The sequence below is a fragment of the Ursus arctos genome, unplaced genomic scaffold (genome assembly GCF_023065955.2).
Source record: "Ursus arctos isolate Adak ecotype North America unplaced genomic scaffold, UrsArc2.0 scaffold_8, whole genome shotgun sequence".
In the NCBI taxonomy this organism is placed as follows: domain Eukaryota; kingdom Metazoa; phylum Chordata; class Mammalia; order Carnivora; family Ursidae; genus Ursus; species Ursus arctos.
The window spans coordinates 55,633,279-55,647,624 of NW_026623100.1; the positions used below are offsets into that span (position 1 = coordinate 55,633,279).

At 38.5% G+C, this 14,346-nt stretch overlaps 1 protein-coding gene and 1 long non-coding RNA gene across 7 annotated transcripts in view; both read left to right on the plus strand.

Annotated features, from left to right (window-relative positions):
* HNRNPLL (heterogeneous nuclear ribonucleoprotein L like) overlaps window positions 1-1,197 on the plus strand; it is a 36,226-nt gene extending 35,029 nt beyond the window's left edge. For both annotated transcript variants that reach the window (XM_026479230.4, XM_026479221.4), the window contains one exon: window positions 136-1,197. In XM_026479230.4, the coding sequence (XP_026335015.1) occupies window positions 136-191 (56 nt within the window). In that variant the 3' untranslated portion in view covers window positions 192-1,197. The remainder of the gene's footprint in view (window positions 1-135) is intronic.
* Window positions 1,198-8,152: 6,955 nt separating this feature from the next.
* The window catches only part of LOC113241508 (uncharacterized), a 79,860-nt gene continuing 73,666 nt past the window's right edge, over window positions 8,153-14,346 (plus strand). For all 5 annotated transcript variants that reach the window (XR_007190793.2, XR_008958245.1, XR_008958246.1 and 2 more), the window contains exon 1: window positions 8,153-11,930. This is a non-coding gene — a long non-coding RNA (uncharacterized LOC113241508). The remainder of the gene's footprint in view (window positions 11,931-14,346) is intronic.

The following is a 14,346-nucleotide window of genomic DNA, read 5'->3' on the forward strand; positions in this document are numbered from 1 at the left end:
CCTAACATAAATGTTCCTCCTTTATGTTTCTGCTTCTGATTCTATAAAAAGGTGAAATAATTTACTCTGACAATTCGGGGTAATCTTGGAAGTTTGATGAAGTGAACTGTTAACTTTGTTTTCTAATTTTTGCAGATGGTTCCAATCCCTACACATTGAAGCTTTGCTTTTCTACATCATCCCATTTATAAGAAGAGGAGAGCATGTTAAAATTTATGTTCGCCTTTATTACAATTTTAAAGCTACACTTCATTAAAAAAAAACTAAGATGGTTGATCTAATGTTGCCTTGCTTACTTTGATTTAAGATCCTGTTCTGTAATAAACAAATATTTTGCCTTGAGTAAATTTGTTGTAAAGTTAAATATTGAATTGTTTTCATTTTAAAATAGAATGTCATAATGTAGACTGTCTACAGCTTCCTTGTAGATTACGCAAATATATGATTTCTAATCTTATTATTTTTCTTCCACAGTGAAAATATATTTGCATTCTTAATGCTAATTATCTGCAAGTATTTTTCCATTGTGTATGAGATTAATGCAGGTGAAAGTATTGCATTTTAATATTATAGAATTCCTATTATATGTTTAGATGTTTAAGTATGTTGCAGTTATTCATATTAAACATAACTTGTATTTATTAAGTATTTTAATCAAGTTTGAGAATAACATTGCACATAATGAATTTTAAGTACTAAAGATTTAGCTGATTTTATATTTCTGAAAGGCTAACAGACATGGATACACTTGTACAGTATGCACTCAAACTTATTTAAATTGGTGTAATTTTTTTTTTTTTAAGTCATTGTCCATTTGTATTGACATGCCTCTGTTTCTAGTTCCAGTTTGGAGATTTTATAAAGTTACAACAATGAGTTAATGTGTTCATCTTCATTTGTTGCATGTGACTTGATCTTGAAAACACATGTGGTATTTGGCATTAAGATTTTAATAGAAGTTATGATTAACAATTCCTAACCTGAGATCCATGAATGGGCTTTAGGGAGTCCCTGAATCCCTTAAAATTGTATGTAGAATTTTGGGTACTTGCATTTTTGTTTTTTACTCTTGAATCCATCAGTAATATATGTATTTTTCTATATGGTGCAAGGTGTAAGGATCTACTTTTATTTTTATTCCAAACAGATAGCTATTTGTTTCAGCGCCATTTATTAAACATTCTTTCTCCCACTGGATCTGTTTTTTCCTTTTTTGGGGAAGTGTATCATAAGGAAGGTGTAAACATGGTATTAAGAGACCACTTGGGTGCCTTGGTAGCTCAGTTGGTTAAGCGTCTGCCTTCGTCTCAGGTCATGATCCCAGGGTCCTGGGATTGAGACCTGCATTAGGCTCCTTGCTCAGTGGGGAGCCTGCTTCTCCCTCTCTCTCTGCCAAAGCAGACACTTAACTGAGTCACCGAGGTGCCCCAAACTCATAGCTTTTTTATAATAAAAATGTGATATAGCCATTTTATGTTTATCTTTAATAAAAGGGAGAATGTTTCATCTACCCAGAATAACTGAAGTTTATAGTTGGCAACAACAGTTTTGTGATCTTGAGACTTTTAAACAAATTTGCAAGCAGAAGTTCGATTGAGATCTTTTCTAAAAGTTTTATTTTGAATTTTAACTTTAAAAAGACAGTGTTTGCCTTAATCCTTTTAGAAATAAGGTTTAAAAAGTTTTAGAGCTACTGAATAGAAAGTTAAGATGGAATCTAAACACACATTAACATTTATTTCCCCTTGAATTTTGGTAGCTGCGGACCAATGTCCCTTTAGCCCTTTAAAGACCTAGAAAAATTAAAATTTAGTCTAGAGGCGTTTTGACTCTTACGATGGAACACAGTATGTTTTGCCAAGGGTAACTTTGTGTATGAACTCTAAGTGCATGGTACTGGGTTGTGTACATACATTCCTCATTCATTCATTGCCAATTTAATACCTAAGTTTACCTAACTCTACAATAAACAAAGCTTTTTTTCCCCTTCCCCTACAAATACTTTTCTACATTTGTTGCGAAATTGAGATGTCTTAATTTTAAAAGATACCTTCTGAGTACCCTCTCTTTTGCTCTTCTGAAAGGTAATGGTGATGGTTATAGATTATTTTGTACCTGAGATTTTAGGAAACAAAAATTTGATGGTGACAGGGCTTATTTAATTTAGATTTGGTTTAAGTGGTATTGACTATTTTTTATTTATTTATTTTTTAAGATTTATTTATTTGTTTTAAAGAGAAAGCACAGAGGGGAGGGGCAGAGGGACAGGAAGAGAGAGTCATAAGCAGACTCCACACTGAGCACGGAGCTGATGGGGGACTAGATCTCAGGACCCCAAGATCCTGACTTGAGCCGAAACCAAGAGTTGATAGCTCAACCGACTGTGCCACCCAGGCGCCCTGAAGTGGTATTGACTTTTAGATACGAACTCTGTCTTAATGCTCTTTCCCCAACAAAATGATGAGTAAATTCTTCAGGTGTAAAGTATGTTTTTAAAAAAATACATTTATTAGAGAGAGCACAAGCAGGGGGAGGGGAGAGGGAGAAGCCGACTCCCCACTGAGCAGGGAGCCTGATGTGGGGCTTGATCCCAGGACTCTGGGATCAGGACCTGAGCCAAAGGCAGACACTTACCCAACTGAGCCACCCGGGAGCCCCTAAAGTATGTTAAGTTGTACCTTGCTGACCTGTGCACTGGTATGTCAGCCCTATACTGTTGCTATCAGTAATGTCTTTGACAGTTCACTTGGGCATCACTGCTCTTAATATCCGATACTACCTGATCCTAGAATGGAATTGGCTTTGGCAACATTCTCTCTTTCCTTAGCCTTAACAATAGCATTTCTTGTGCTATCATTCTGCTTTTAGGAGAACATGAAAGAGCAGATTCTATAGCTGTAAAGAAATAATACTAGCTTTGAGTTTATTTTTTAAATATTGGAATCCTATTCCATATTTAAATTCCATTAAATATTTGATAATACCTCTGTATAACTGAGTTAAGGAATATTAGCTGCCTATTCAAGTCCCCACTTTCCTGCTGAGGGTATTAGCCCAAATAAAACAAAACCTGCCGTTGTAGCTGACATGAGGCTTACCAGCATCCTAGTGATTTGGTTATCCAGACTGTATATTTTCTAGGACTGAACTGAGAGAATAAAAATGACCAAATAGGGTCAGTTATGTTTCATTTTTTTTTAATCACTATTTGTAGGGATAGGTTGCTAGGTAACTGCTTTTTAGTAGTTATCAGTGATACTGTACTGCTCTCTAGAGCAAAGCCATTTTGGCTGTAGAGCATTCTTCCATAAGTAAGAATCAAAAGCACAAGGAGCTTTATTTCACTTAAGTTCTTCAGGTGACAAAGGTCTTTGTAAACTAACTGCAATAAACCTTTCTGCCTCCATAGCCATTTGGCTCAAGAGACTTAGTCCATTAAGGGGCCATGTAAAGTAGCAAGACTTTTTGGGGTCCTGGGGAGGCTCAGTCTGTTAAGCATCTGCCTTCAGCTCAAATCTGGGATCGAGCCCCAAGTCTGGCTCCCTACTCAGTGGGGAGTCTGCTTCTCCCTTTTCCTCTGCATCTCTCCCCCACCCCCACTCATGCTTGCTCGCTCTCTCTCAAATAAATCTTTAAAAAAAAAAAAAGTAAGCCTTTTTAGTAACACTTGTTTGCTCATAGAGCTAAATCACAAAAAACAATGGATTTAGAGGAAACAAAATTAAGGTTTCATAGGTTCTGTCCCTCAGCATGTTTTATTCCTTCTAAATTATTTCTACTATGATGATTTCCAATGTCTACGAAAAATTAAGTGAATGTGCAAACATGATTCCTGTTTAAAGCCAAGAAAACTATTGGGAATTTGAAATCTTGTAGATATTTAATCTGTAATGTCATTGCTTTTTTCCTAAAACCTAGCATTTCTACCAAATGGATTCAAGTGCAAATTCAAAACTGATATATTTTGTTCATTCAGCTAATCACCTTTCAAGCCATCTCAATTTTAATTTTAACATGCTTTGAACTTGAACAAATACAAAAGACTTTGCTTTACTAGTAGGAATTTCTTGAATATAAAGCCCTTTATTTGAGGAAGCACTTGAAAATCTCTTCGTGTTTTGTTTTTAAGTTTTTATTTTAATCACCCGGTGCTGTTCATGACAAGTGCACTCCTTAGTCCCCATCACTTATTTAACCCATCCCCCACCCGTAAACCATCAGTTTGTTCTTTCTTTTCCTCCCCCTTTGCTCATTTGTTTTGAAATTCCACGTATGAAATCCTGTGGTATTTGTTATCTTTCGCTTACTGACTTATTTCACGGAGGATTATACTCTAGCTCCATCCATGTTGTTGCAAATGGCAAAACTTCATTCTTTTTTATGGCTGAATAATATTCCATTATATACATATATGTATGTATCTAGCTCACATCTTTATCCATCAGTTGATGGACACTTGGGCTGTTTCCATAATTTGGCTATTGTAAATAACACTGCTATAAACATCAATTTGCATGTATCCTTTTGAATTAGTGTTTTTGTGTTCTTTGGATAAATACCCAGTAGTGGGATTGCTGGGTTGTATAGTTCTTTTTTTAACTTTTTGAGGAACCTCCATGCTGTTGTTCAAAGTGGCTGCACCAGTTTGCATTCCCACCAACAGTGCAAGAGTTTTTTCTTCTCCACATCCTCACCAACACCTGTTGTTTCTTGTGTTTTTTAGCCATTCTGTCAAGTGTGAGGTAGTTTTGATTCTGACAAGTGTGAGGTAGTTTTGATTTTCATTTTCCAGATAAGTGATGATAATGAGCATCTTTTCATGTGTCTGTTGGTGATCTGTGTGTCGTCTTTGAAGAAATGTCTTTTCATGTCTTATGCCCATTTTTTAGTTGTATTATTTGTTTTTTGGGTGAAATTCTCTTAGTTTTTATTTATTAATTATGAATATATAAATTTAATTGCCGCCTCTTTTCCTTTCTTCATTTTGTAGAGTAATTGAGGTTTGAGTGAGCCTTACTGACTTACTCTGATTCCTGCAGCCCAGTGGCTCTTTATGCCCCCTTGGAGAACATTTCAACAGTTTGTAGGAGTTTGGGGGTATAATACTACAAATATTTGATGGGCAGGTACTAGGAAGAATTGTCCCTTGTCCTATATGAATTGCCAGTATTCCATCAGATAGTATCTGATCTTAGAATTAACTCTATTTTGTAGATATAAACAGTGTTTTGTATACAGTACCATGAATTTCCTAGGAATGCAACTGCCTTGTAAATCCAGGAAAGATGACTGTTTTGTTTGGAATATTTCCAAGAGTTGTTTGCTATTTTGGAAAATTATGTCATTACAGTATTTGAGTTGATGTTACAGCACATCAGGGTCCGTTCTCATTTATAGCAGTCCTACACCTCTCTTTGTCTTCTATTGTAGTCATTCCTGAACTGTTATATATCACAATATGCATTGATTGTGAGTTTTATTTCTCCTTGAGAATATAATTCTTTGTTGTTTTTCTTCAAATAGTGTGTGTGTGTGTGTGTGTGTGTGTGTGTGTGTGTGTGTGTGTGTGGTATGTAGGTATTATCAACAAATTTTATTTCAGCATAATGACGTCAGATTGTCTGGGTTGGGAACCATTGCTTTAAACCAATCTGGTTTTGGGTTGAACAGGTAAACCTAGGTTGACCCAAAGATAGTGAAGCTGAGGATTTGTTCAAGAATGGGTGAGGAGATGTTCTTCCAAAGGGGTGTGGCCTGCATCTGTGAGGTAGGCCTGGGGCTGCTATTACCAATTTGCTATCTTGAAAGAAATCGGCAGGTGGAGAAAAAATACACAGAAGAGAGAGAACTAAAGACACCCTAATTTAGACAGCTTCTGGAAACCATCGTGAGCATAGGCTAGTTTGATCATGCTCAGTAGACTCCTGTCTTCAGAGTTCACTTTTCAGTTTGAAGTCTTAACGAGACATTTTAAGAATGTCTAAGTGCCTAAATCTCACCGTTAGCCGTTTTAATGTAAAACAACACAATCACATGAAGGAACACTGAGAATTGGTTGACAGGTAGCCCTATTTTTAAACCTGAGATATTATCATCTTCTTGCCAGTCTGGGCCTATGACCGACCCGTTGTATTTAAATGTAAGTAAAATATTTCTGGACACCTACAGTGAAACTATGTAGATTTGTTAATGAACTGCTTTATTTTCAAGAGCAGAAAACTTTAATATATACTCAATCACAAATTCTATTGTGTAACTTAAATCCTTTTATGAAAATCTTACAGAACTCAAGTAGAAGCACTGAATTAGTGGCCATTTCTGATTTGAAAACATCCACAGCTCCCTTTTGTGATACAGTAATCAGGCTAAAGCTGCTGAACAACCTTGAAATATTTGCTTTGAGTTGATTTGGTAATTTGGTTATCATTTGTTTTTTTTCTTCCCAGAAATACCAAGAGAAATCAAGAGCAATATTAATCTTTTCTGGGGAGTAGTTATGGATGATTGAGAGCCTGGAAAGTAAACCAGTAAATGGCCTGAAATATTGCGATTCTTACTATAATTTGAGTGTAGCTGATTAGACAACAGAATACCAGTGGGATAATTTGGGGACTTGAAACTCGATTACAATTTAGGATTGTGAAACTTAGGTTATTAAGATGATTACGGATGTGGTTTTGTTTATTTGAAATACCTTTTTCTTAAGACAGTAGGAGAAAAATGTAGTAGATGATGCTTGTGTTGCCCAGTAGTAATAGACAGTGATTCTGAACAGAAAAGAGGATTTTGCAGGGAAGTGGGGTGGTGTTGGGGGGCTGTGGGAGGGAGATGATTCCATGAGTAGAAACTAGAATCATACTGCCATCCTGGTCCATCTGCAGATTTTGACTTAATTGTACTCTATGTGTGTGTTTCTTTTCATTTTCTTTTTTTTTTTTTTTAAGATTTTATTTATTAATTTGACAGAGACAGCCAGCGAGAGAGGGAACACAAGCAGGGGGAGTGGGAGAGGAAGAAGCAGGCTCATAGCGGAGGAGCCTGATGTGGGGCTCGATCCCATAACGCCAGGATCACGCCCTGAGCCGAAGGCAGACACTTAACCACTGTGCCACCCAGGCGCCCCTATGTGTGTGTTTCTAAGAGTCAAAGCAAATGGCATTATTCATTGCTTTTCATTTGAAGTTTATGATTTTATGATGTCACAGAGCCTTAACGTGAAGTAGATAATTATTTTTGTTGCTACTTAGAGATGCAAAGGAAAAATGACAACAATTTGAGCCAAAAAATACAGTTTCTACAAAAACCATTCCAGAAGTGTCACTTGTAGCCATTTGGCTTCTTGAATGTTTAACTCATTTGTTTTTGTTTTTGCTTTTTTACATCTATTAAGTGTACAGAATGTGCCAGACATGAAAAGTTCAAGCAGACAGTTAGCTTTTAAAAGTCAGTAGGTTGGGGCGCCTGGGTAGTGCGGTCGTTAAAGCATCTGCCTTCGGCTCAGGGCGTGATCCCGGCGTTCCGGGATCGAGTCCCACATCGGGCTCCTCTGCTGGGAGCCTGCTTCTTCCTCTCTCACTCGCCTGCTGTGTTCCCTCTCTCGCTGGTGTCTCTCTGTCACATAAATAAATAAAATCTTTAAAAAAAAAAAAGTCAGTAGGTTAATTTGAGCTTACAAAGGAACCAACAGAAGAATGGCAAAGGTATCTTCCCAGATAGGAAACACTATTTCCTAAGAAGGAGAAACTAAAAATCGATTAGTGAATCTCTAATCTTTGAGTAGTATAACTTAAATCTGTTCTTCTATGAATTCTATAAAATGGAAAAATGAGGTCAGGAATGATTAGCACTGCATGGAGGGTGGAGGGAAACAGGTATGGTGATTCTATTTCACAAATTAATGATGAGAGACCCAGATACTGTGATCTGTTAAAGTTTAACAAAACCTATAGGGAGGTTATGACCTGAAGTTAAATTGGATTTGGAATCCAAATGTTAATCCTTAAAATTCTTACATAAACAAAAAAGCCCTTTTGCTTCATTGAATTAATTGGTCCTTCTCATTGAGTAGAAGTATTAGCTATGTTAGCCCAAATTATTGATTGCTGTGGCAAATGACAGCAGAATAAGTAGGTGCCAGGGTCTTGGTGGGGAGTGAATGGGGAGTGATGACTAATGGATACAGGATTTTTGGAGGGGGGTGGTGGTATTGCTGTGAAACTAGATAGCAGTGATGGTTAACCAAATTGTGAAATACTAAATGCTATGGAATTGTACACTTTAAAATGGTAATTTTATGTGTATTTTAAAACAATGAAAAAAAAAGGTCTGGCCCAGCAACCCTTCAGTTTAGACAAGGGTCAATACAGTGAGCGTGTCAGGGCTTTCATGTAGCTGGTTGGATAGGTTGAGGAAAGGGGGATGGGGGAGTGTGGGTTAATTTCACCCAACACCAGCCAAAGATGTGATTCTAGATCTGGCTTATGGTTGTATTGCTCTGATGGCTGGCTGCTTTTGTTCTGTCATCCTGGACTATGGGGCAGGGGAATTGGAACCAGGGAAGAGAACCCACTGGGGTCTTGTGAACAGTGAGCAGTTAGGAAAGAGAGTTTGAGAAGGGGAGGGTATGATTCCATACGTAGAAAGTAGAATTTCTCTGCATTCCTAAACCCGAGTAGTACACTAGCTGCTCAGGTCAGGTTTGGCTGGGACTCTACGCTACGAGGTTTTGAGCTGTCTCCACTCAATGAGCCCTAGGCTACAGGCAGACATATTTATGAATATACTAAATTTCCTTGAAAGTTTTTTTTAATATTATACTTACTTTCTTTTTTTAGATTTATTTATTTGACAGAGCATGTACAAGTAGGGGAAGCAGCAGGCAGGGAGCCCAGTGCGGGGCTCGATCCCAGAGCCCTGGGATCATGACCTGAGCTGAAGGCAGCCGCTTAACCAACTGAGCCTCCCAGATGCCCCCCTCCTTGAAAGTTAATAGACTATCTTATCTAGTGTACTGATATTATTCAGACTTTGATCCATATGTTACATGCATAGCTGCTTCAACGTCTTGAGAAATTCAATAAGAGACTCATCTTTGTAGAAAATAATACATAAAACCAAAAATGTTTATGTATGTAGTATATAAATTCTTGCTCATGGTATGCTCAAGAGGGCTTTGGGAGGCTCTTATCTAAAATGAGAATGCATCTGTATGATACATGATAAAACTTGAGCTTTTTCTGCCTAATACAAAGTAATTGAGAGGACTGATTCCACTATCAGTGACCTCAATCATGGCAGAGCTTTTCTTGCCGAACTGTTTTAAGGATAAGTAATATCTACAGGACTGTTGGCTAGTGCAAATTTAGACTTGTTCTAAACAGGCCTCATACGATTGTTTATTTAATACCACAGTATTTCTCAGCAAAGTGCTATTATTTGAACTGAAATTTCTACCACAGGACCAAAAAGACCAAAATAGTTGCACAGCCTGTTCTGCCTCCTCCTGCCGTGTAATAACCCCGGAGTCCCTACAGTTTCTGCTCTAAACAGTAGTCTCGGAATCCGTAAAACCTGTTATTTTCCTTAGTTCATTTATGTTTCTGAGAAAGTAGGACTGCTTTGGGGAATTATTTCCATTATGTGTGAATGAAGACCACATGGTTTATAAATTGTAGAGTAAGACCCTGAAAATGCGTGGGGACAACCCCTTGGAGCCCCACCCTCAACCTACTTGCCACCAGGTGTGACACACTGGATGGAGCTGGAACCCAGGGTTGTTTGGTGGGCTGTGGTGCTCTTCCAGTGACGAGCACAGGACTGTGTGTTGTGCAAAGGGCAGAGACTGTGAGAAAGGAGACCTGGATTATAGTAAGGGTTCCTAGGTCTAATTCTCCACTGATACAATGTTTGGTTTAGGCTAGATGCTCAAGAAAGTAGTTCTATGTGGTAGTGTTTTTGTTTTAAATTCTTTTCTGACCCAGGAGTTATCACCTGGGGAAAAGGGCTATCAAAATTATTTGGATAAAATGAGTAAAATTGTTTTTGAGTAACAGTTTTTTTCTTGTCTGAATTATCCAGATAGTTTTCATAAATTGATCCAATTAATTATTCTTGTTCCTTAGTAATTTTGCCCTTATAGCAAAGTTTTAATGAATAAAGGAAAGGCTCAGGCTGCCTACCAATTCCGTGCATCATGAATGCTCATGTGAAGATCCTTAAAGCTGGTCTGTATCATAGAGGTAACTTGGATAAGGGGAAGAAATTTCCATCCCAGCTTACGGGAAGCTAGCTGAGGAGATCGTTGCCAAGCAACAGTGCTTCTGTTCCATGGTACTCCCTAATGACACCAGCCATCTCTATTCAGGTTATGGGTAAGATAGACGGGGCCAGGTTATGGGATGGGTTGCTGTGATGGGGGAGGGGAACGATAGTGTTGGCACTCCCAGGTATTGGGTTTGCCTTTCTGAGCTTGAAGAAATATCTGAGGTGCACTGGATTCTAACTCAGAGTTGGAAAAAAGAAAGTAGTTAGAACTTTGATTTTTTTTCCTCTGAAGCTATGTGGCTTTGAGAAAAATCTAGACATCTATGATCACAAGAAAATCTCACTGTGCCATTGGCCATCTAATGAGAGGGAGTGATCATAGGCATTTTAAAAACATCTCCATTAAGTGGGAGACACCTTACTGGAAAGACCTGTCTTTATATTCTGTCTGGACTAGAGTCCTACTATATTAACCAAAAGTCCTGCTTTGATCATATATACATCTTGCCAACTCCCAAAGGTTCTCAAGAGAAGTATCTTTCTGTCCTAGTAGACAGGTGACTGGATATACTGTGGTAAAGAGTGGTATTTTTCAGTTAAGGCACAGTTTATACATATTTCAAGATAATGTATTGAAATTAAGAAGGGACAGAAACAGAACTCTTACTACATTCTGGTTGTTTTGGAGGAGTCAAAAATAATTCCTAATGACTTTGAGGTAGCACTGTGTAACAGGACTTGTGAGACCTGACTTCTTGTCCCAGCTGTTCTACTAATGAGCTGTGTGACCTTGAGCAAAGTCATTTAAGGTACCTTAAACCTTAGATCTTCTTTGTGTGAAATGAGAACAGTAATATCTGTCCTACTTATCTCACAGTGAAATAATATATATAAAACGTGCTTCTGGTGGTAGTTAGTATAAATCTTCAGGACAGATGGGGGCACTTCCTTTGGAGAGGGCCTCTGCACTGCCATGGGGTTGACACTTGGGAGGGAAATACAGGTTGTCACAACCAATCATTTTCAAATTCATGGTCAGCTGTTCCTTTGAGACTTTTTCAACAATGAAAATGGATTTCATAGATTAAAATGTAGTATAGCTCAGGTACTAGTAGATCCACCAAGTTGGTGGTTTGAATTATAACCTATCTGGACAGGGTTTTTTTGTTTTCTTAAAGACTTGACTTACTCATATGATCTCCTCCTAAATTCTAAAGGTAGGCAAAATTAAATTTACACTGTTAGTAAGAGAAGTTTATGTGATAGAATTTCACTTTTAGTATTGAATATAAATTATGTGTATTTGTATACACATGTTACAGCAAATTGAGATCTCACATACAGCCGGAATGCGGTACATATTGACCCTGTTTTATGAATATGGAATTTTGAAGTCATAATATTGGATTTTCACCTACGTTGGCCCTATCGGTGATTTATTGGACCTAATACTCCCTTGGTCAAGACTCTTCATCATACTACTGGGAAATGGGAAACAATGGGAAAACACACTTAAATTCCTAATGATCAATTTATAAATTTTTTCCAGGAGCTCACTGTTGTGAAGACTGACTGCTTGAATGTTTCTGGCTAACACTGCTTCATGCAAGTAGAGAGTTGGATACATTTCTGCTCTGCGAAGAAGTACTTGAACAGGAGTTTGAAAGGTGCCAACTAGATTATAGCAAATAGTGCCCGTCAATCTTAGTTCTGTCAGTCTGGATTGATTTTTTTTCCCCTCAGCTGTAACATTTCTAAGCTGAAGAGTTCCAATCTCTCCTTTCTTTTCCTTTTTTTATTCTAACCAAGTAGTTCTTTCATCAAAGTCCCAGGATTTCTTCCATCATTGAGTTGTCTCCTTTCTGGAGCTTGTCAGATTCCAGGGTGTGACAAGCAGAAGTGTATGCCACTGGGGTACCTGCTCCAGTTCATAGCAAGCTGTTTTCCGTTTTGGTCTCCAAACCCTTAGAAGGAAGAGTGCTGAGGGGGAAGGAATGCAGGAGTTGGAGTCGGAAATCCTGGGTTCATGGCCTCGCTCCGCCCTTTATCAGCTATATGAGCCTGGAGAAATCCTTTAAAAGGGCCTGAGCCTCAGTTGTTTATTAATCTATTAAACGAGGATGTTGATAACTAAATTGTCTTAGACTGGGCCTTGGGTGCCATTTGCAGCGACCCTATTTTTTTCTTATTTTTTTTTTAAAGATTTTATTTATTTATTTGACAGAGATAGAGACAGCCAGCGAGAGAGGGAACACAAGCAGGGGGAGTGGGAGAGGAAGAAGCAGGCTCATAGCGGAGGAGCCCGACGTGGGGCTCGATCCCATAACGCCGGGATCATGCCCTGAGCCGAAGGCAGACGCCCAACCGCTGTGCCACCCAAGCGCCCCTCTTATTTTGAAAGGGACTATTAATTAGACTAGGAATGCCTTAAGGGCAGGAGCCTTTGTATTTCCTTACCCCTTCTCAGCCCCTATCCCAGAGAGTCACGGTCTCTCACATGAAATTGTTCTCAAAGATAAGAGCTGTCTCCATTGATGCCAAAGTTACAGCGTGGCCTTCCTTAACTTTGTGACGGAGATGAAGCAGCAAGCCTGCTTATCAAGGGGAAGATAACACAAATCTAAAAGGAAGTTCAAATGCTGCAGACCACAGAACTGAGAGATTAAAAACTATCTCGACAGGCTGTGGCCTTGTGTTGGAAACAACTTGATGAAATTTAATTGAGATAAAAAAGTTTCCTCATTTAAGTTTAATAATAATAGCTAACGGTTATTGAGTGTTTATGTCTGATAGGCACCTGCTAAGTGTATGTGTTCTGTAGTTTTTATGAGAGCCAGTTGGGGAAGATGCCATTATTATAACGGAGAAATTTAAAGTAATTTGTCCAAGGTTGCTCAGCCGTTAGGTATTAGAACCAGATTCAAACCCCTGAGGATTCCAAAGCACACACACTTCACTGCTCGCCAAGATGTCCAAGTCCTAATCCCCAAAACCTGTAAAAGTGTAACCTCATGGCAAAAGGGACTTTGCTGATGTGAGTAAATTTACTGACCTTTAGTTGGGGAGAGTATCCTGGATTATCCAGGTGGGGCCAAACTAATCACTAGAGTTTTTGAAATTGAGAACTGTCCTATCTGCATTGAGGGAGGTGATAGGAGAAGGAGAAATTTGAATGTGAGAAGAACTTGACCTGCTATTGACAATTTTTAAGATGGAGGATAGGGGCCACAAGTCAAGGAATGTGGGTAGTCTCTAAAGATGGGAACAGTTCTTATGCTGACAGTCAGCAAGCAAATGGGGGTCTCAGTGCTACAACTGCAATGAACTGAATTCCGCCAACAACCTGAATGAGCAAAGAAACGGATTCTCCCCTAGAACCTCCAGACAGGAATACAGCCTTGCTGACACCTTGATTTTAGCCAAGTGAGACCAACATCGGATTTCTGATCTATTGAACTGTATGGCTTAAGCCATTAAGTTTGTGGCACTTTGTATGACAAGAATAGAAAACTAATAGAGTTGCATTAGTTTCCAACAGAAACCTGGTTGGATGGCTGGGGGGCTTTTTACTGACCACGGTCTAAATACAGGTGTACCTCAGAGGTATTGTGGATTGGCAGACCACCGCAATAAAGCATATCACAATAAAGCAAGTCAAATGAAGTTTTTCGTTTCGTAGTGCATATAAAAGTTATGTTTACACTATACTGGAGTCTATTAAGGGTGCAATAGTATGTCTAAAAAACAACGTTCATACTTTAATTTAAAAATATTTCATGGCTAAAACGTGCCAACCATCATTTGAGCTTTCAGGTAATCCATCTGTTTGCTAGTGAAGGGTCTTGCCTTGATGTTGATGGCTGCTGACTGGGGTGGTGGTTGCTCGAGGTTGGGGTGGTTGGCTGTGGCAATTTCATGAAATAAGACAATGAAATTTGCCCCATCAATTGACTCTTCCTTTCATGAACAATTTTTTTTCCCTTTTTTTTCTTTTTTTTTTTTTTTAAGATTTTATTTACTTATTTGACAGAGACAGCCAGCGAGAGAGGGAACACAAGCAGGGGGAGTGGGAGAGGAAGGAGC